Source organism: Chiloscyllium plagiosum, unplaced genomic scaffold (genome assembly GCF_037043375.1).
Source record: "Chiloscyllium plagiosum isolate Xiang-an unplaced genomic scaffold, Cpla_swu_hap1 HiC_scaffold_12, whole genome shotgun sequence".
NCBI classification, from domain to species: domain Eukaryota; kingdom Metazoa; phylum Chordata; class Chondrichthyes; order Orectolobiformes; family Hemiscylliidae; genus Chiloscyllium; species Chiloscyllium plagiosum.
The window spans coordinates 87,379,578-87,401,779 of NW_028270150.1; the positions used below are offsets into that span (position 1 = coordinate 87,379,578).

Here is a 22,202-nt window from a genome sequence, read left to right on the forward strand (position 1 = left end):
TGTTGCAGGAATTGGAACAGCTTCATTAAGTTGCAATAGAGTCAGCTGGGTTATAAATAAGTTGGTATTTTAAATTCTGTTTTCTTTTGTTAGTTTTTCATTCAGAGTGTTTAAATAAATTCAGTTTTGTTTAAAGCTGAGTGGTTTGACCAGCTGCAGCACTGCTGGAATATCCACATTACATCTGCCCCTGGTGTACCAGATGGACCCTGTGGACCTGAAGGTACAGGTGTGCCTGGTGCTCCATTTGGTTCAGGGTCACAGGTTTTCCTGGAATACCAGGTTCTTCAGTGGGTCCAATCTCACCAAGATGCCCTGGAATTCCAATTTTTGCAGATCTGGTGGACCTTCTAGACCAAGCATGCCACGAGAGCCCACGTGACTTTCAGGACCCATTGGTCCAATTGGTCCTGGTCTTCCATTAATTCCAGGAAGGCCCGGCTTTCCTGTGAATCCAACATCACCCCGCATACCTTTCTGACCAGGAAGGCCTGGTTTACCAGGAGGGCCCAGTACACCAGGTCCAGTTTTCCACTCTGCTCAGGCTGTCCTGCAACCCCTGGAGATTCTGAAGAACTTGGTAATCTGTTACAGACCAGGCCAGACCCCCTCAAAACATTTTAAGAAGGTAGCCCAGACCCTAACTTTTTTTTTTAAGACAGATGTAGAGTGGATACTCCAGGAGTGATGCAGCTGATCAAATCACTCAGCTTTAAACAAAACATAATTTAAATACTATGGATGAAAAACGAACAAAAGACAACAGAATTTAGAACAACAACTTATTTGATAACCCAACCGACTTTACAACAACTTAATGAAGCAATTCAAATTTCTGCAACATCACATAAACATAAAAGGTAAATTAGGTTGGTTGATATGGAGATTTAATTATAGCCAAAAAGGCCCATTCTCTTTTGGTGGATATTCAAGGTTCCACTGTATCTGATCGAATCAGTTATTATGTATAGTTAATCTGAGTAAGCATCATACCCCAGATAATTTTAAAATTGTGAGCATGAATTTTCCCCTTCACCGAAGGTTTAGATGGTGATCCAGGTTTGTCTGGATAGGTGGTAAACTCCATGACTTCACCAGGGTTGCTCTTCCCTTCTGAATTGTAAGCAATTACCTATAACATACAACATTACATCAAATGACCAAAGGGACAAAGCCTGGCATTTAACCAGTTACATTAGGGGGCATTTCATTTGAGAATGTTTTTACTTATGTTATATTCTTCTGTTTTAGGATAGCTTTAGAAATACTAAAGTAAATTTTCTCTTGGATTTTCAGTCTCCAGAAAAGGCACAATGAGCCAGCACTGGTTTTTATTTCTACACAATAAGTCACCTGTATGGTGAAGTATGAATTTAATCCTTCCTCGAAGCATCTTTTAAAATTATTACCCAAAATTTCCCACATTCTTGTGTTAAGAGTCCATATATTTTAAGCAGTCTCACCCTGACACATCTATAATCCAAGGCTGAGGAGAATCAATGGCATTGCTGTTTTTAAATCTGTTACCAGGCAGGTCCAATTTGCACAGAATTTCCATTTTTCCCATTGCTACTTCCCATTAACCCCTCAAGAAATGCAACTGACACCTTCTCCAAGCAGTAGTTGGTGATCTGGTGTGCAAAGTAGCTAACAAAATCTCCCAATGTCTCCAAACCTGCACTATACAGTGCTTCAAAAACCAAATAATACTAAATAGTGGCAGTGCTGGATCAACTGAGGCAAGTTGCAACATATTAAAGAGACAGAACAAGGCAAAATATCAGTTCCCTTATTGTTAGCTTGATAAGACCAGAAGTTGCAAAAATAAGACGACAACAGAATTAAAAGCAGTCTGCCTGGATGGATGCAAGATTTTCAATAAGATAGAAGAATTAATGACACAAAAGGAAGTAATCAAATATGATCATTTGACATGACAGGTGTAAACTGCAGGGTGACCATGGATGGGAATTGAATGCTCAAGGGTGTTCACCATTAAGGGTGATAAGCAAAAAGAAAATGACGCGTCAGCACCTTCAATAAAGGATGCAATAGATACAGCGAGAGGGATCTCACATCGGAAAATCAAAGGAAGACAGTGGAGCTAAGAAACAGCAAAGGTCAGCAAACACTGGTAAAAGTTGTTTATAGGCCACCAAATATGTTTTCACCAACTGGTATTTTCCTTTTTCAATTTCCTCTACTTTATAGAATCAGGCATTTATGTTCATCAGTAAGCAATGTCGCTAAGCAAAAACAGCTTCACAGTGATGTCAAGAAGCTAGACTTGTAACTTGTTCCTTATTATGGTAAATGCTGGCTATATTTCTGATGGCAGTTGAAGGTGATATGTTATGAAGCCTACTAATATGTCAAATGTATTGACATCTCCATAAGACTGGATGCTCTAACACAGCTGCTCAAACATTGCCTAATATAAATTTTATAAATAGTATCTGCCTTATTCAATTTGCTCAGCAAAAAAACTGAGTTCAGTTGTTTCTGTTATAAATAGTCAACAAGAATATCCTGCATTCAACATCATCATTTAATATTTCATTATAAATGTACATTGCTTAATGATTATGATTTTCAGTTATATCCATCATTTAGGATGTGAGGGAATATTGCAAAACAGAAGAACAATGTACATTGACAACAAATCTCCTGGTAGGAGTTGCTATAAGCAGGAGCAGAAGTTATTAATTCTCTACAAATCAACTAAGAACATAAATCTTTCCAACATACTTACCCTGAATTTATACGTGCTTTTTCTTCTAAGGTTTTTAATTGTACATGCAAGATCCTCACCATCATATTTTGGTTTAAATCCATATCCCTAAAGGAAAAATTTTAGATAGTCATGAAAATTTGTGAGAAACAAAAGCTAGTCCATTAAGCATTGTCAAATCTCTACTCTAAAAGACTATGTCCTATTTTGAGTTTGAACGTTTTGATCGAAGTGTGCTTCTGATACAAGAGACAAATACTCAGGATTAGAAAACAGTTCATGAACTACCAGTTATTTGTTGGTACAATATGATAACATCCAAAATGAACACATTGTTATTCTCTAACCCAAGTGGGATTGTTCTCTGGGTTGATGTGGGAGGACTTAGATGAATTTTTTGCTCAAGGTGAAACAAATGGTAATTAAGAACATTTTTATCACCCAGTGTCATCCTCAAGTTATCCCAAGAGACATTGCTCAGCTTCCATTTACTTTGGCAGAATTTGTTCCAAATGGATTAGTTCTACAACAGAATACAATCCAGTTCTTGTCAATCTAATTTGTTCTCTTTACTTTGCTGGCAGTACTCAAAGCACAGAAGTTACAATTGCTTATGGGAACAGACAAGCTGAGATCTCAGCCCTCAGTGGCTAGAATAAAGCAGAGGCCCAGACAACAAATAACTTCAGAGGTAACCACTTACATATGACACAACTGGTCTTTACATCATAAGTGGAGTACTGGCTCCAAAGTTTAAAAAGGTTGCAGAGAGATTTTTTTTCTCCTTCTCACTAGGAAATTTCTGTTCTAATCACTATATATTTGAATAGTTAAGCTTCCATGCCAGAGGGGAGGAATCTTTATTCTATTTAGGTTTAAGTTTGAAGCGAGTCCCAATTGGTAAAAGAACACCTCACCAAGCCACCTTCGATCTCTTATTCAAATGTCATCATTCAGGTATGATAAGTAATCAAGTAAAAGCAAGTCCGCAGATGTCGAATATCTGAAACTATCACCAAGTGCTGGAGAAACTCAGCAAGTCTGTCAGTGTCCACGGAGACAGGGACAGAGTTCACATTTCAAGTCAGATATAGTCATATTGGACTCAAACCATTAACCCTGTTTCTCTCTTCACAAATTTTGCCAGACCTGAATTTCTCCAGAAGTGTCCGATGATAAATAATCAACTTACTGATGTTTCATCTTCCATTTCCAAAATATAACTGATGCCTTCATCAGATAAGGTTCCCAAAGGCTTGTTCCAATATAATGACAGCCATGTGACACCTGCTTTAACAAGCTGAGGACTTGTTGGTGTTGGAGGGACACTGCCAGTTGTGTAGAAAAGCACCTCTTCACTGAAATCACTGTTGGGGAAAGTATTACATTTTTAACAGTACACATCATAACTATTTGGCATTTGATGTCTCTCTAAATTTCTGGCCGAGTTAAAAGCATTTCATACAAACATACAAAAGAGTAACAGACATAATCATTTAGATTAGATTACATTAGATTACTTACAATGTGGAAACAGGCTCTTCGGCCGAACAAGTCCACACCGACCCGCTGAAGCGCTCCCACCCAGACCCATTCGCCTATGTTTATCTCTAAACCTGACACTATGGGCAATTTAGCATGGCCAATTCATCTAACCTGCACATTTTTGGACTGTGGGAGGAAACCGGAGCACCGGAGGAAACTCATGCAGACACCAGGAGAATGTGCAAACTCCACAGTCAGTTGCCTGAGGCAGGAATTGAACCCGGGTCTCTTGCGCTGTCACGGTGGCACAGTGGTTAGCACTGCTGCCTCACAGCGCCTGAGACCCGGGTTCAATTCCCGCCTCAGGCGACTGACTGTGTGGAGTTTGCACGTTCTCCCCGTGTCTGCGTGGGTTTCCTCCGGGTGCTCCGGTTTCCTCCCACAATCCAAAGATGTGCAGGGTCAGGTGAATTGGCCATGCTAAATTGCCCGTAGTGTTAGGTAAGGGGTAAATGTAGGGGTATGGGTGGGTTTCGCTTCGGCGGGTCGGTGTGGACTTGTTGGGCCGAAGGGCCTGTTTCCACACTGTAATGTAATGTAATGTAACCACTGTGCCACCGTGCCGCCCTTAAAGATAATCCCACCTTCAATAAGGTCATGACTGATCTGTTTGAGTTTCAGATCCCACATTCCTATCCACCCCTGATCGATAACTATTGATTTCCCTGTAACAAGATTCCATACATGGAATCAAAGAGCTGTACAGCATGGACACAGACCCTACGGTCCAACTCCATGTTGACCAAATATTCTAAATTAATCTAGTTCCATTTGCCAGCATTTGGCCTTTGTCCCTCCAAAACCTTTCCTATTCATCTAGATGTTTTTAAAATGTTGTAATTGTACCAACCTCCACCATTTCCTCTGGCAGCTCATTCCATACATGCACTACCTTCTGCGTGGAGAAGTTGCCCCTTACATCCTTTTTAAATCTTTCCACTCTCACCTTAAACCTACGCCCTCTAGTTCTGGACTCAGCCAGCCCAGGGAAGAGACCTTGGTTATTCGCCCTATTCCTGCCCCTTATGATCTTATAAACGGTGGCACAGTGGTTAGCACTGCTGCCTCACAGCGCCAGAGACCCGGGTTCAATTCCCACCTCAGGCAACTGACTGTGTGGAGTTTGCACATTCTCCCAGTGTCTGCGTGAGTTTCCTCCGGGTGCTCTGGTTTCCTTCCACAGTCCAAACATGTGCAGGTTAGGTGAATTGGCCATGCTAAATTGCCCATAGTGTCAGGTGTAGGGATAAAACATAGGCAAATGGGTCTGGGTGGGAGCGCTTCGGCGGGTCAGTGTGGACTTGTTGGGCCGAAGGGCCTGTTTCCACACTGTAAGTAATCTAATCTAAACCTCTACAAGGTCACCCCTCAGCCTCTAGTCCTCCAGAGAAAATATCCCCAGCCTATTTAGACTCTCCCTGTAGCTTAAACCCTCCAACCCTGGCAACATTCTTGCAAATCTTTTCTGAGTCCTTTCAAGTTTCACAATATTCTTTTTATAGCATGGATACCAGAATTGCACACAATATTCCAAAAGTGGCCTAACCAATGTCCTGTACAGCCGCAACATTACCTCCAAACTCCTGGACTCAATGCACTGACCAATAAAGGCAAGCATAACAAACGCCTTCTTCACTATCCAGTCTTCCAGCTCCTCTACTTGCAAGGAACTATGAACCTGCACTCAGAGGTCTCGTTATTCAACAACACTCTCCAGGACCTTACTGTTAAGTACGTAAGTCCTGCCCTGATCTGCCTTTCCAAAATGCAGCACCTCATATCTATCTAAATGAAACTTCATCTGCCACTCCTTGGCACACTGACCCATCTAATCAAGGTCCCACTGTACTCTTCGCTATTCACTACACCTCAAATTTACCGTACCTTTTATATTCACATCCGTAGCATTTATATAAATGATAAAAAGCAATTGACCCAGCACCGATCCTTGTGGCACATCGCTGGTTAAAGGCCTCCAGACTGAAAAGCAACGTTCCACCACCACCCTTTATTCTACCCTGGAGCCAATTCTGTATCCAAATGGCTAGATCTCCTTGTATTCCATGTGATCTAACCTTGCTAATTAGTTTACCATGAGAAACCTTGTCGAACACCATACTGATGTCCATATAGATCATGTCCACTTGTCTAACTAAAAATATTTAATGAATCTGTCCCCACTACCTTCTGGAGCATAATGTTCCAAAATTGCATAACCATCAGACTAAGAAAAATCTCTTAAAACTCTGACCTTAAAAAATCACCCATTTTTAAATTTCTTACCTCATGTAATTGTTTTAAGCGTGTTAGAATGGAGCAAGTGTTGAACCATGAAGACATTATTAACGACATTGCTCCCTGATATAAATCCTGTCCGGTAATCAATAAGTAAACTGACCACTGACCTCATCTGTCCTTACTTAAAAAGGCATTTTCAAAATATCCAATCACATCAACTTACATGATCCTTGCTTTGAGATGCGTTTGCGCACAAGTGATAGACACAAAATTGTCAGGAGAAATATATTTTAAAAGGGATAGAGCCAGAATGTAAAAGAATAATTTTGCTTTTACATTTATACTATGCTTTCTCACAATCTATAATACTGCTGGCGACATTTACTGAATGCGCTGGTGGTGTAAGAAAAAAACATGCTATTGAAAGATCAAGGAATTTTTATTCTCCTCATTTGGAAGTGATACATGCGTCTTCCAAACGCAAGTAGCAGGTGGCCTTGGAACAGGCTATATTGAGTCACAGAGATGTACAGCATGGAAACAGACCCACCCATCAGTCCAACTCGCCTATGCCGACCAGATATCCCAACCCAGTCTAGTCCCACATGACAGCATATGGCCCAAATCCCTCCAAACCCTTCCTATTCATATACCCATCCAGATGCCTTTTAAATGTTGCAATTGTACCAGCTTCTACCACTTCCTCTGGCAGCTCATACGTGAAAATGTTGCTCCTTCGGTCTCTTTATATCTTTCCCCTCTCACCCTAAACCTATGCCCTCGTGTTCTGGACTCCCCCACCCCAGGGAAAAGTCTTTGCTTATTTATCCTATCCATGCCCCTCATGATTTTATAAACCTCTATAAGGTCACCCCTCAGCCTCCAATGTTCCAGGGAAAACAGCTCTAGCCTATTCAACCTCTCCCTATACCTCAAATCCTCTAACCCTGGCAACATGCTTGTAAATCTTTTCTGAACCCTTTCAGGTTTCACAACTCTGGTCATAAAGGCCAGACATGTAAATGTTGGACTGCTTGCTTTGCTTGAATTATGTAAAATTGTAAATCAGATTTCACTCTGATACAATACATAAGAAACAATAAGGGTAGTTAACGCACAATGTTTTGATTAATCTACATATAACAAATTTAGAACATGGATTAATCAATTTCATCCAGATCATGAATGATGACGACCTTGTAGCACAACTTCAGACTAATTTTTATCTGTTGGGTATATAAATGGACACCAGCCTAGGTAAAACAGAAAAAGAGGAAAAGTTCATGTTAGCTCTTGACCCTGATTCCCAATTCCATAGATCATAATTAAACTTATAGAGTCATAGAACCCCTACAGTGTTGTCACAGGGATAACGTGCACACTCCACACAGACAGGTGTCCAAGGGTGGAATTGAACCTGGGTCAGTGGCGTAGTGAGGCAGCAGTGCTAACCACTGAACCAACATGCAGCTATGGATAAGGAATTTCAAAGAGTTGCTAGATCCTAACTTGCATACAAAGGCAAATTTACAGAACTAGTCATAAAATCTTGCTGATCCCACAACACACTTTTTAAAAAAATGTGCAGCTGCCTCAAGGATTCTTCTGGCTCTTCATGGCAATTGTTTTGCAGATTCTATACCATATACCACAACCTGGAATTAGTTCCAGTGGGAATATCTTTTGATCTGTTTACAGAATGAGAAGGATCAATGCATGGAATGCCAGTTAGGAATTTTTCAGCAGTCGCCAGCAAATATCCTTCAACTACATCTACAGCCAAGATGCACACACCTCACTTTGGGAGAGGATCAATACAAGTACGGGTCTTCTTTTTTAATCAAATGTGGGAAAGAGAAGGGGTGGGGGGATGTGGTTTAAGAAAATGTAATGTTCCATTTGTCTTCATTTCTGCACATCAGTTTTTGGCCCTCTCCTATCTGCATCTGAAGATAACAAGAAGTTTACTTTCTTATTGAGCTAATTGCTGTTAATTGTTCACATCCCCTTAGATTTCACTTATTTACAATTTTCCAGTCCTAACACAGACTATCTCCAAGCATCTATTCTACTCTGTATATTCAGTTCTGATTAATCATCCAAATGATTGATTTTTGAATAGTCTTATTAGCACATTACTATTCAGGCCAGGTTTGGACCAGTACTTAAACTATTAATAGTCTGTAATCAGTGTTATGAAAATCATGTCTATCTTTTGAAATGCACTCACCTCATCCCAAGTTCATTTATAGCTGCTAACTTAAATCTGTATCCAGTGGCTGGTGACAGCTTAACAACTTTGAATTGTTTCTGTGGTCCAAAATAACATTGGGAAAATTCATTCTTCCCTTTCCCCTGTGAAATGGATCAGATTAGTCAGAAATACAAGGAAGGAGCATAAAGGAAAAGCTATTAGTTTAATCAAATCCATGTCTTCAGAAACAAGTATGTATTTTGGCATTAATTCCCTTTCACAATACACAGTGACTTTAATGAATTGTCCTCAAATGTTCAGTGTTTGTTTACTTTTCTGAGTATACTGGGCTCTAGCAACTTTCAATTGGACATTAAATTCATTGACATATAAATCGATTCAATGTTCGCCTTTCTAATTTATGGCGTAATCTTTTGAACTGCTGGCATTAACCTTCTCAAGAAAAGAAGCCTTTGCAAGATTACAAGAAAGATATCCCAATTTTCTTAACCATTTTGTTTAATATTCTCAATGAAACACATCTAAGCCTGGCTAATCTCATAAATCTGTTAGAAAACTTTTAGATACTCATGACTAAGTTTCTCTGCTTGACTAACAAATATCCAAAGAGACTAAAGTTTTAACATCAAATGTTCTTCTTCCGTGAAGAAGGTTTAAACAAAGTAATCTTGCCATTCTCTACTATCAACACTAAGAGTGGAGCAGGTCGGGCAGCATCCAAGGAGCAGGAGAATCGGCGTTTCGGGCATGAGCCCTTCTTCAGGAATCGTTGAAGAAGGGCTCATGCCCGAAACATCGATTCTCCTGCTCCTTGGATGCTGCCTGACCTGCTGCGCTTTTCCAGCAACACATTTTCAGCTCTGATCTCCAGCATCTGCAGTCCTCACTTTCTCCTATCAACACTGTAACACTGTTTAGGCAATTCATCTCCTCTATTATCTCAAAACAATTTAAAAAAAATTTATATTTTGCCATTACACCTCTGGGCGTATTCCAGAGTTCACAAACTAGTAGGAAAGATATATGAACAAATTGAATGTTACAGGAGGTGCCAAATCTATACAGTAGTGACAATAAAAACTTTGCAATCCTAATAGAGGCTGGAAAAGCCACAGTGAACCTCTGAAGCCTGTTTAGCACAATTTTCTTGATCAGCTGTTTCTGACCCAATGTGTATGGCTGTATCTGGCTCGAGGAAATGAAGTGGATCAAGTGTCATTACAGAACATTTAGGGAACATTAATCATAGTAAAATCAATTAGGTTAGTTAAACAAAAACAAAGGTGCCGTCTAAATAATTAGATTACTAGAAGACAGGCAAGCTTGGTTGATTGAGAATAAACCTTGACAGCATATAGAGCAATCAGGTCATCGTACAAACTAGTATGCACCACAGACAACTATGTTATATCAAATGAAGAATCCACCATCAATAGTAGTTGAAGGAATCATGGCCTACTTCAGATTTGTTGCTAACTTACTTCTTCTGGCTGCTGGTACGATTGTAGCTGTTTACGGAGGCTTTCTATAATTGATTACAAGTTTGAACAGTTTCCACAGAGTGGTTTGATGTTGAAATACTGTTCTATTCACTTACAAACTTCTGCTGGAAAAAACTGCTTCCACAGAGACCAGGAAAGCAAGGCAGGGCAGGTCAGGTTTAGATGCTAAAAATACGGGGTAGACCATTTAGGACAGAGGAGAAACTTCTTCACCCAGAGAGTGGTGGCTGTGTGGAATACTCTGTCTCAGAGGGTAGTGGAGGCCCAGTCTCTGGATTCATTTAAGAAAGAGTTGGATAGAGCTCTCGAGGATAGTGGAATCAAGGGTTATGGAGATAAGGCAAGAACAGGATACTGATTAAGGATGATCAGCCATGATCATATTGAATGGTGGTGCAGGCTCAAAGGGCAGAATGGCCTACTCCTGCACCTATTGTCTAACGTGCTATGGAATTATGGCGATGACCTCTGAAGCAGGAAGCCATGTCCACAGAGGGTCTTTTGGGAACTACAGGGAAACTTCAATTATCCGAATACCATTTATCCGAAAATCGGATTACCTGAAGGAGATCTCAAGGTCCCGATAGAAACATTACATCAAAGACGTGTTTCCAGCAGCGATCGCGTCTTTTGTTTACTGTGATTAAACAGGCACCGTCTCCAAATGGTTGACCTCCCGCCCTCTCTCTCTCTCTCCACACTTTCCCTGGAGTTATACAGAGGGGTGTACCCTAACCTCTCCACCCACTCTCCCCAGGCTTCCCAAGAATAATTTCTCCAACATTGTCCTGTACCGGGCAAACATGGAACCTGACAAACATTTGCAGTAAAAGGTTGCGTGTGTGGCTGTGGCTGTGCGTGTGTGCCTGTGCACTATTTGGAGACTTACCCCCCCAAAGACAGCAGCAGTCTTGTTGTTGGTGTGTAGTCCGGGTGCCCCGGAGAGAGGCCGAGGATGAATGGGGGCTGGGGCAGCAGTGGAGGGCTGTGTTGAGGGCGGGGGCTTAAGCACATTGTGCTAGAGGGCGGGGTGGTGCTCGCGTGCTTTGTGCTGGGGGCGGGGGTGGTGTTGGACCAGGTTGGGGGGCAGTGTTGGGGATGGGGTTTCGCGTGCTGTGCACTGCTGCAGGCTCCTGAATAGGGAGCAGACTTTAAAACTCCAAGCCCCAGAAGAAAGGCATTTAATCGATTTTCTGAATAATTGATCATCTGAATGAAGTAGTGCCCACCCATCGGATAATCGAGTTTCCGCTGTACATTATTCTACATCAAAGAGGACCAATCCAGGAGATGATCTGGCTTTTAAAAAAGAAGCCAAAATTAAAATGTGCCAGCTGCTGCAACCACAACTACAAACTCAATGCAGGGCAAAATGAAAATTGCAGTTACCAAGTGCCTATGATTCTTGAGATGTGTGTCAGCCACCTGCAGCTTGTTGTACAAGCAACATTTCAGTTTGCAACTCACTATGGATGTGTCACTGAAACTCTCCATCCATAAAAGCAGATTCATCTCATTCCTTCTTGACTGAGTAAGCATGAGGGTTTGCAGATTGAAGGGTACATTGTTCAGAGTGTCAATGAATGAATGAATGATTATTTTGCACAGACCTCATATGAATTTACCAATTTTCACTTTCTCTTATACAGCATCTTTCATAACAACTGGATGGCTAAATACTTTACATACAATAACTAATTTTAAATGTAGCCACTGCTGCAATGGAAGGAACTTGATACCAGTTTGCATACAGTAAATCTCCTTAAACAATATGATAACGCTGAGTTAATTTGTTTTTGTCAAGTTTATGGAGAGTTCAATATCTGCCATGATAACTCTCCTGCTCTTTTTCAAAATGGTGACACAAAATCTAACAGTCATCCAAGAGGGTATGGGATTGTGTTCAAATAATGACTGGAATCAGTGAGTGGCAAAAAAAAGCCTCTTTTATTCAGCATTCACAGTACAAGTTCGAGGCTGCAATAGAATCCTGAAATACAGTTCTTACAAGAGCCCATTTATGCACAGTTCTTACATATATTAAAATTCTACTACTATGGCGTTACATTGTTTTATCTATAGTACACAAAAGTTTGAAGGGCTTCTGTCCTGGGAAACAGAAGATGGGTTAAAACGTGCTAAATGCTGGCTGCTACTGCTGATGGGATTAAGAGTGTTTGTCCGGTCCGCTTGCATAATTAAGAGGTGTTAATCCTTTTGTCTTTTAAATTAGTAAATGTTAGTAAAACTACTAGGCCTATGTGCACTAAGCTAGTTAGAAATTGTATCTGCACTTAATAAAAGAATAAAGGTTATTAAACTGATTACTGCAGCTGGGTCGAGAGATTTATTTACTATTTGCCAGTTTGAGTTTCATTTAGTCGTGCGATTTCACTTAAGTGCTGTTTTAATAGTTAGTTTCTATATTTTGGAAATTTTTTGACAAAATTACAAAATCACTACAAAACAATATAACAACCTTATTGTATAACGACAATAACAGTAAACAAACTTCTAGTCTACTCTACAAACCACTGACAAGAGATGAAAAAACCTACGAAAACTACAATTCAATAAATAACTAAAACAAACTAAATTAAGCCAAGTTGAACCAAGGTAAATTAAATTACATTCAGTTGTTACCGCACTCCCGCCAAAGTTCCCCACCACCAGGAGCATCAGTAGGCGTACCTGTATTTGTTCAGAATTCTTCCTCTCAGAGGCCCCTGAACTGCCAGACATAGCTTCCATGACTACACAAAGGTCCTGACCAATATAGCCGACAAGTCTGCGTCTATATAATACAGAAAGGGCCGCCACGTTCTACAAAACAGTTCTGCTTTCTGGTGCACCATACTCATAAGAAAGTCCAGGGGAATGTGCTCCGTAACTAATCTACGCCACCCCGAGAGTCCCAGGGGATTCTCCGACACCCAACTCATTAGAATGTTCTTCCTCACTCAGAATGAAAGAATATCAAACAGTTTCTTCCCATCCGCATCCAAAGACGGGAGATTTGGCAGACGCAAGATCCATCTTGACCTCAGTTCCCAAGACCCTTTCCAAAACATTTGTTATGGCACCCCAATACCTACGAAATTTGTGGCATGACCACAAGCAATAAATAAGAGTGCCAACATCTTTTTTACATTTGGGCACATTGGGGACGCTTTTGTCTTAAATTCCACAAGCCGCTCCATTGGCAAATGAGACCTGTAGAGCACCTTCAATTGAATAGCCTGTGTCCTATTACAAATCGGAATCTTCCATACATTCTCCCAAATATCCTCCCATGCCGCTGACGAGACTTTCACCCCCAATTCTTGAGTCCAGATTCCGCAGAGCCACTCAAATGTCCTTCAAGACATTACCTCCTAACAAGTGATAGAGGGTACTGACCAAGAGAGCGCCCGCAGACCGGAACACTCTCCTCTCCATATAATTCTATTAGATTTAAAATAGTGATGGAAAAGAATAGACCAGATCTAAAAGGTGGTGAAGTTCTAAATTGGAGAAAGGCCAATTTTGACGGTATTAGGCAAGAACATTCAAAAGCTGATTGGGGGCAGATGTTGGCGGGTAAAGGGACGGCTGGAAAATGGGAAGCCTTCAGAAATGAGATAACAGGAATCCAGAGAAAGTATATTCCTGTTAGGATGAAAGGAAAGGCTGGTAGGTATAGGGAATGCTGGATGACTAAAGAAATTGAGAGTTTGGTTAAGAAAAAGAAGGAAGTATATGTCAGGTGTAGACAGTATAGATCAAGCGAATCCTTAGAAGAGTATAAAGGCAGTAGGAGTATACTTAAGAGGGAAATCAGGAGGGCAAAAAGGGGACATGAGATAGCTTTGGCAAAAACAATTAAGGAGAATCCAAAGGGTTTTTAAAAATACATGAAGGACAAAAGGGTAACTAGAGAGAGAACAGGGCCCCTCAAAAATCAGCAAGGCGGCCTTTGTGTGAAGCCGCAGAAAATGGGGGAGATACTAAACAAATATTTTGCATCAGTATTTACTGTGGAAAAGGATATGGAAGATATACAGTGTAGGGAAATAGATGGTGACACCTTGAAAAATGTCCATATTGCAGAGGAGAAAGTGCTGGATGTCTTGAAACGCATAAAGGTGGATAAATCCCCAGGACCTAATCAGGCATACCCTAGAATGCTGTGGGAAGCTAGAGAAGTGATTGCTGGGCCTCTTGCTGAGGTATTTGTATCATTGATAGCCACAGGTGAGGTGTCAGAAGACTGGAGGTTGGCAAACGTGGTGCCACTGTTTAAGGGTGGTAAGGACAAGCCAGGGACTATAGACCAGTGAGCCTGACGTCGGTGGTGGGCAAATTGTTGGAGGGAATCCCGAGAGCCACGATGTACATGTATTTTGAAAGACAAGGATTGATTAGGGATAGTCAACATGGCTTTGTGCGTGGGAAATCATGTCTCACAAACTTGAATTAAATAAGTAACAAAGAGGATTGATGAGGGCAGAGAGGTAGATGTGATCTATATGAACGTCAGCAAGATGTTTGACAAGCTTCCCCATGGGAGACTGGTTAGCATGGTTAGATCTCACGGAATACAGGGAGAACTAGCCATTTGGATACAGAACTGGCTCAAAGGTAGAAGACAGAGGGTGGTGGTGGAGGGTTGTTTTTCAGACTGGAGTACTGCGACCAGTGGAGTGCCACAAGGATCTGTGCTGGGTCCTCTATGTTTTGTCATTTATATAAATGATTTGGATGTGAGCATAAGAGGTATAGTCAGTAAGTTTGCAGATGACACCAAAATTGGAGGTGTAGTGGACAGCGTAGAAGGTTACCTTAGGTTACAGCAGGACATTGATCAGATGGGCCAATGGGCTGAGAAGTTGCAGATGGAGTTTAATTCAGATAAATGCAAGGTGCTGCATTTTGGGAAAGCAAATCTTAGCAGGACTTATACACTTAATGGTAAGGTCCTAGGAAGTGTTGCTGAACAAAGAGACCTTGGAGTGCAGGTTCATAGCTCCTCGAAAGTAGAGTCGCAGGTAGATAGAATAGTGAAGAAAGCGTTTGGTATGCTTTCCTTTATTGGTCAGAGTATTGAGTACAGGAGTGGGGAGGTCATGTTGCGGTTTTACAGGGCCTTAGTTAGGCCACTGTTGGAATATTGCGTGCAATTCTGGTCTCCTTCCTATCGGAAAGCTGTGAAACTTGAAAGGGTTCAGAAAAGATTTACAAGGATGTTGCCAGGGTTGGAGGATTTGAGCTATAGGGAGAGGCTGAACAGGCTGGCGTTGTTTTCCCTGGAGCGTTGGAGGCTGAGGGGTGACCTTATAGAGGTTTACAAAATTATGAGGGGCATGGAAGGGTAAATCGACAAAGTCTATTCCCTGGGGTCAGGGAGTCCAGAACTAGAGGGCATAGGTTTAGGGTGAGAGGGGAAAGATATAAAAGAGACCTAAGGGGCAACTTTTTCACACAGAGGGTGGCACGTGTATGGAATGAGCTGCTAGAGGTAGTGGTGGAGGCTGGTACAATTGCAACATTTAAAAGGCATTTGGATGGGTACATGAATAGGAAGAATTTGGAGGGATATGGGCCGGCTGCTGGCAGGTGGGACCAGTTTGGGATATCTGGTCGGCATGGACGTGTTGGACTGAAGGGTCTGTTTCCATGCTGTACATCTCTATGACTTATAGGGACTAACCATCAATGTCGTCTTTTTCTGTACAAAGTCCCTAACCTGAAAGTACAAAAGAGGTCCCTCCTAATAGCTCATATTTCTGGCTCAGTTGCTCGAAAGACATCATGACCACCCCATCAAATAAATCTCCCAAACAGGAGATTCCTCTACACTCCCAAAGGTTAAAGCCAGAGACAATCGACCCCGGCCAGAATCCTAATATTCCTACTCTGGGAGTGACAGTGGAAGGTTGCTACATCATTCTCCATGCTTTAACCGTGTTAAGGGCAGTCAGATTTCTGCAATAGTCCATAACAGTCTTGTCCACAAACAACCAATTGATGAGGGGGCATTTTGCTGGGAGGCCTTGATGTCCAACCAGATTGACCATGGGTCCAGGCAAGCCCTGTCAGCCACATAGGACAGTAAGGAACTCAACTGATATTTCTTAAAATCCGGGAAATCCAAACCTCTGCTGCAGAAGCTGCAATTTGGCAAGCTTAATAAGAGGCTGCCTATGATGCCAGATGAAAGATCCAAGCCAACTGTAAAGCCTCCGGAGTGTTTGCCTCGGCAGCATAAAAGGGAGCATTTGTATGGGATATAATATAATAAACGAGGAAGAACATTCATTTTGACCAGAGCTATTCTACCCAACCAGGATATCAGAAGATCCTCCCAGTGACAAAGATCCTGTCTTATTTTCTCTAGCAACAGCACAAAGTTAGCTTTATATAATTGATCAAAGGCCGGGGTGATAAATATGCCTAATTACAAGAACCCTCCCCGTGACCACCTGAAAGGGAAACAGGTTCCATCCCCAAGATCGGGTATTCTAGTAAGGCCACCCATAGGCATGGCTTCATAAAGTTAGTTTTATAACCTGTAAGGGAACAGAATAGATTAATCACTTGTATTAAATGGGGCACAGATGTCATTGGATCAGTTAAAAAGAGAAGAAAGTCATCCGTATAAAGGGTAATCTTATGCCTGCCTGATCCTATCTCCGGGCAATTACATTGGGGTTCCTCTGGATGGCCTCTGCCAATGGCTCAAGTACCAATGTAAATAATAGTGGTGAGAGAGGGTACCCTTATCAACTGCCTCTGCCAATACTTAAATTGTCCGACCTTAAACCCTTTAATTTGGTCTAACAGTTGAAATGGGAGATTCTCCGAGATGAGTATAGCAACTCCTCTACTTTTTGAATTAAAGGGTGAGAAAAACATCTGTCCAAATCCTCCCTGCTGTAACTTCAAATGCTCCTAATCGGTTAAATGTGTTTTTTGCAGCAAGGCTTCACTGACCCTCTCTTTTCTAAGGCTTGAAAGCATCTTTTTTCTCTTAATTGGTAAATGATTCCCCTTAATATTCCAGGTGCACCATTTAAACAAACCGTTAGCCATAGCCATCCAAAACAGTCTGTGGCCCCCTGGGAGGAAGAACCTTACTCATAGCGCACCGAGTGAAAACAGCAAACAGTTCATATAAATTTTAAAATATAACTACCAAAATTACCAAATCAAAACTTTGAACAGCTACTTCTACAACAGACCACATATAACACAAAGGATAGGAGACTTTCCCCCTTGCCCACAGGGGCCGCTCATACTACCCACTAACCCCTCCATGGCTCCTTCCAGCTGAAGACATACCCCAGTTCCAGACAACACAAAGTCAGAAAAAGTTACACACATCTATAACAAGAAAATTAAAAGTGGGCACTCATCCTGTCCTATCCATACTTTAACCCTAGGCAATCCTGGTAGAAAAGAAATAATAAGCCCCCCATCTCCCGCAACCATGCCTCCCCCCCCCACCCCAACTCCCTGCACCCCCATCCCATACCAAGGGAGAAGAAAGAAAAGGAAATGATGAGAAAAATATACCAAGTATAACAGATAGGGAGAGAGAAGGGAGAAGAAAGAGTAAAAGAAAAAACAACTAGGGCCCCCACATATATTAAAAAAAACCCAACAACCAGGCAAATTACAGAGAAAAACAAAGTAAACATTATTGCTCATATTATTCAAGCCAGCCAGTCTATTTTCAAATACTCGCCTTTTCTGGCGAGTCAAAATTAAACATGGACCCTCCGTGGCTGAAATGTAATATTGATATAAAATGGAATACTGGATATTCAAGTCCCTCACCTGCCTTTTTACCTCATCAAAGGCCTTCCTCTTGCAAATCATGACCACAGAAAAGTCTTGGAAAACACAATTTGTGATCCTTTGTATACTAGAGATTGTGCATCCTTCTCCAGTGCTCTAGAGGCTTCCAGTACCATTTGCTTATCCTTGTAATGCTGGAGTTGAACTAGGACCAGGCGGAGGTGCTGGTCCAATCCGGGCCTGCGCACTGCGACCTGGGCCTGCCTGCCGGGCCTGGGCCTGCTTGAGCCGCATCCAGCCTGCTTCAACTTTCAGCTTCAGAAACTGCGGGAGCCATTGCTCCAAGAAGCTGACGAGCTGGCCTTCTTCCTCCTATTCCGGCAGCCCCACCAGACGGATGTTCTTCTGACGACCTTGATTTTCAATGTCATTGATCTGCTCTTCCAAGGTCCGTACCTGCCATTCCAGGGCCTGGACCCGACCTGCCGTGGATTCTACCGCAGTTTTGGAGGCCGTGGTACGTTGCTCCACCTTCACGACGTGCTGCCCGAGATGCTGGATATCCTGGTCATGCTTCTGCAGCATGACCAAGATAGGTTCCAGCCTGATCCAGGTGTCCTCCATCACTGAATCAATCTTCTTTTGGAGTTTCACGAATTCGGAGACCAGGCCCTGCTCCACAGGCAAGTCCCCGGGGCATTCATGAAGGTTTACACTGCGGCTGCAGACGCGTCTGTTGCTACGGGGGAATGCCCTGCTTGCTGAAATCCTTGCAGTCCCTTCCATTTAGTCATTTTTCTAACTATTTTAAACTAACACAGGACAATTCTGGGGGTCAACAACAAACAATTTCTACCACAATTGGTACTAAAGGGAGGGTGAGTGCACCACTTTGTCTGTATTCTGGTGCAGAGCTCAGCAGGGCGGACCTACTGGATCGCTGCCATCTTGAATCCCCTCCAACAGTTTTTTAAAGGAATAATAGCCCAGTTAAAAGGCATTTAATGAGTACATAGTAATTGGGGAAAATGTTTGGTGCTCTGTCTTCTATTCAGGCCTGGGAAACAGTTGGTAAGGGGCTGATTAATATTATAATGCTTCATGGAGACTGATAGGGATGGTATTGTTCTGTATGCTAAACTTATTCAGATGTAAACACTGCTTGTAGCAAGGGCTGATAACGTATGAAAATGGAATAATGTATTTGAAAGGGTTGTTTTAAATTTGATCTATCTTATGGTAGTAAAATATAATGAATGAAACAGTGTTATAACGAGTAATGGGTTATGAATGCATGAATGGGAACCTGATCTTAATGAATGTAGCGAGCTGGTGAGTGAGTTAATAAAGATATCCTAAAACACAATACTCACAAGGGGAAATAGTGCCTTTTCCATTGCCATTTCCTTTAACAATTGATATTTGTGACAATGCAGAACTCTTCAGTACTGCAGTGGACAGTTGGTCTTGAATTTTGTACTCAGATTCTAGAATGGAACTTGATCCCAGCATCAAGAAGGAAGAGGGATTCCATACAGTTAATATCTACTTTGGGCATGGTGTATGATTCAAGAACCCTGGTCCATAATCCATACATACACAGCAGGCCTTCAACAGAGTTTAGCTGCTGCAAGGACTTACTCATCCTCACCTCTGTTGCCTGATTCCTATGGAGGCACCCTGCAGCACTCAGCTGATCAGGTATCAAGTTTTTGAGTGGTATGCGGCATAACTGCACCTCTTGCTACCACTTCCAGGCCAACAATCTGACACATTAATACAAAGGAGGAAGAAATACAGAAAACTCAAGTCCAACAGCAAGTGGAGCAGCAGGAGAAATTAACGGAGGCTACATCTCAGACAATGTTTTTCGGCTGAGGCTCCATGTGACCAAATAATTTATAAGTGATATTGATAAACTCAACAAGTCTTCAGCACCAACGGTTCCTTATTCCTTTCCTTATTTCTATTAGTGACCATCCCATTGTCCTTTGCCTGATGACACCAAAATAAAAATCACCAGAACATGTACATTTTCATCCAAATTTATAATTTCATGCCTTATACAATAGATACAGAAATAATCTAATAATCAGCATGGATTTCCTTTATGCTCCACTTTTCAAAACATTTGCCTATCCAGAGTGGTGAGGAGAGAAGGAGTGGTGAAGCGAGGGCTGCCAGGAAGGGTGAGTTTTCCCGCATTAAAAGGGACTTACCTCGGGAGTTGGGCCTCCATTTGCTGAGAGGTGCAAGGGAAGAGCGAAGGACTTCTGGGAAGTCATATATTTGTGTGGTTGCGTTACCCAAAACACTACTTGGGTAGTGTCTCCCATCCATCCTCCTCTAACCAAAAAAAAAGATTCTGTGCGCCAGATTGGTAAGGTAACACGTTTATTTTTTATTCCTTATTTTTTAACAGTCTCTTTGGGAATTTAGAATAGTGGGAATGGAGGTGAGGGCAGTTGAATGTTCCTCCTGCAGAATGTGGGAAGTAAGGGTCACCACTAGCATCCCTGCTGACTACGTCTGTGGGAAGTGCACCCAACTCCAGCTCCTCAAAAACCGCATTAGGGAACTGGAGCTAGAGCTGGATGAAATTCAGATCATTCGGGAGGCAGAGGGGGTTATTGAGAGGAAGTCACTCCTCAGGTACAAGAAAAGGGCAGATAGGTTACAGTCAGGGGACAGAAAGGGAACCGGCAGGCAGTGCAGGGATCCCCTGTGGTCATTCCGCTCAACAATAGGTATACCGTTTTGGATACTGTTGGGGGGACAACTTACCAGGGGAAAGCAGTGGGGCACAGGGCTCTGGCACAGAGTCTGTCCCTGCTGCTCAGAAGGGAAGGGGGAAGAGGAGCACAGCAGTAGTCATTGTGGACTCCATAGTTAGGGGGACAGATAGGAGGTTTTGTGGGGACGAGAGAGACTCACGGTTGTTGTGTTGCCTCCCAGGTGCCAGGGTTCGTGATGTCTCTGATCGTGTTTTTGGGATCCTTAAGGGGGAGGGGGAGCAGCCCCAAGTCGTGGTCCACATAGGCACCAACGACATAGGTAGGAAGAGAGAGGGGGAGTTAAGGCAGAAATTCAGGGAGCTAGGATGGAAGCTTAGAGCTAGGACGAACAGGGTTGTTGTCTCTGGTTTGTTGCCCATGACACGTGGTAGTGAGGCGAGGAATAGGGAGAGAGAGGAGTTGAACACGTGGCTACAGGGATGGTGCAGGAGGGAGGGTTTTGGATTCTTGGATAATTGGGGCTCTTTCTGGGGTAGGTGGGACTTCTAAAAGTAGATGGTCTTCAACTGAACCAGAGAGGTACCAATATCCTGGGGGGAAAATTCACTAAGGCTACTGAGGTGGGTTTAAACTAATCCAACAGGGGGATGGGAACCAAAATTGTAGTTTGAGTATAGAAAAGATTGAAAGTAGGGAGGTCCGAAATCAAGTATAAGGGATGCAAGATGGCACCAGCAAGCAAGAAGTTGGTTTGAAGTGTGTCTACTTCAACGCCAGGAGCATCCGGAATAAGGTGGATGAACTTGCAGCATGGGTTGGTACCTGGGACTTGGATGTTGTGGCCATTTTGGAGACATGGATAGAGCAGGGAGAGGAATGGTTGTTGCCGGTTCCAGAATTTAAATGTTTCAGTAAGAACTGAGAAGATGGTAAAAGAAGGGGAGATGCAGCATTGTTGGTCAAGGACAGTATTCCAGTTGCAGAAAGGACGTTTGGGGACTCGTCAACTGAGGTAGTATGGGCTGAGGTTAGAAACAGGAAAGGAGAGGTCACCCTGTTGGGAGTTTTCTAGAGACCTCTGAATAGTTCTAGAGATGTAGAGGAAAGGATAGTAAAGATGATTCTCGATAAGAGTGAGAGAGACAGGGTAGTTGTCATGGGGGATTTCAACTTTCCAAATACTGACTGGGAACGCTATAGTACGAGTACTATAGGTGGGTCAGTTTTTGTCCAGTGTGTGCAGGAGGGCTTCCTGACACAGTATGTAGACAAGGGGCGAAGCCACATTAGATTTGGTACTGGGTAATGAGCCTGGCAAGGTGTTAGACTTGGACGTAGGTGAGCACTTTGGTGATAGCGATCACAATTCTGTTATGTTTAATTTAGTGATAGAAAGGGATAGATGTATACCACTGGGCAAGAGTTACAGCTAGGGGAAAGGCAATTACGATGCGATT

The 22,202-nt window shown here is 42.4% G+C and overlaps 1 protein-coding gene across 7 annotated transcripts in view; it reads right to left on the reverse strand.

The window, feature by feature from the left end:
* Window positions 1-22,202, reverse strand: part of fndc3a (fibronectin type III domain containing 3A) — a 216,312-nt gene that overhangs the window by 46,661 nt on the left and 147,449 nt on the right. For all 7 annotated transcript variants that reach the window (XM_087993027.1, XM_087993026.1, XM_087993024.1 and 4 more), the window contains 4 exons: window positions 8,745-8,869; window positions 3,924-4,098; window positions 2,753-2,839; window positions 994-1,132 (listed from right to left, as the gene is read on the reverse strand). In XM_087993027.1, the coding sequence (XP_087849153.1) occupies window positions 994-1,132; window positions 2,753-2,839; window positions 3,924-4,098; window positions 8,745-8,869 (526 nt within the window). The remainder of the gene's footprint in view (window positions 1-993; window positions 1,133-2,752; window positions 2,840-3,923; window positions 4,099-8,744; window positions 8,870-22,202) is intronic.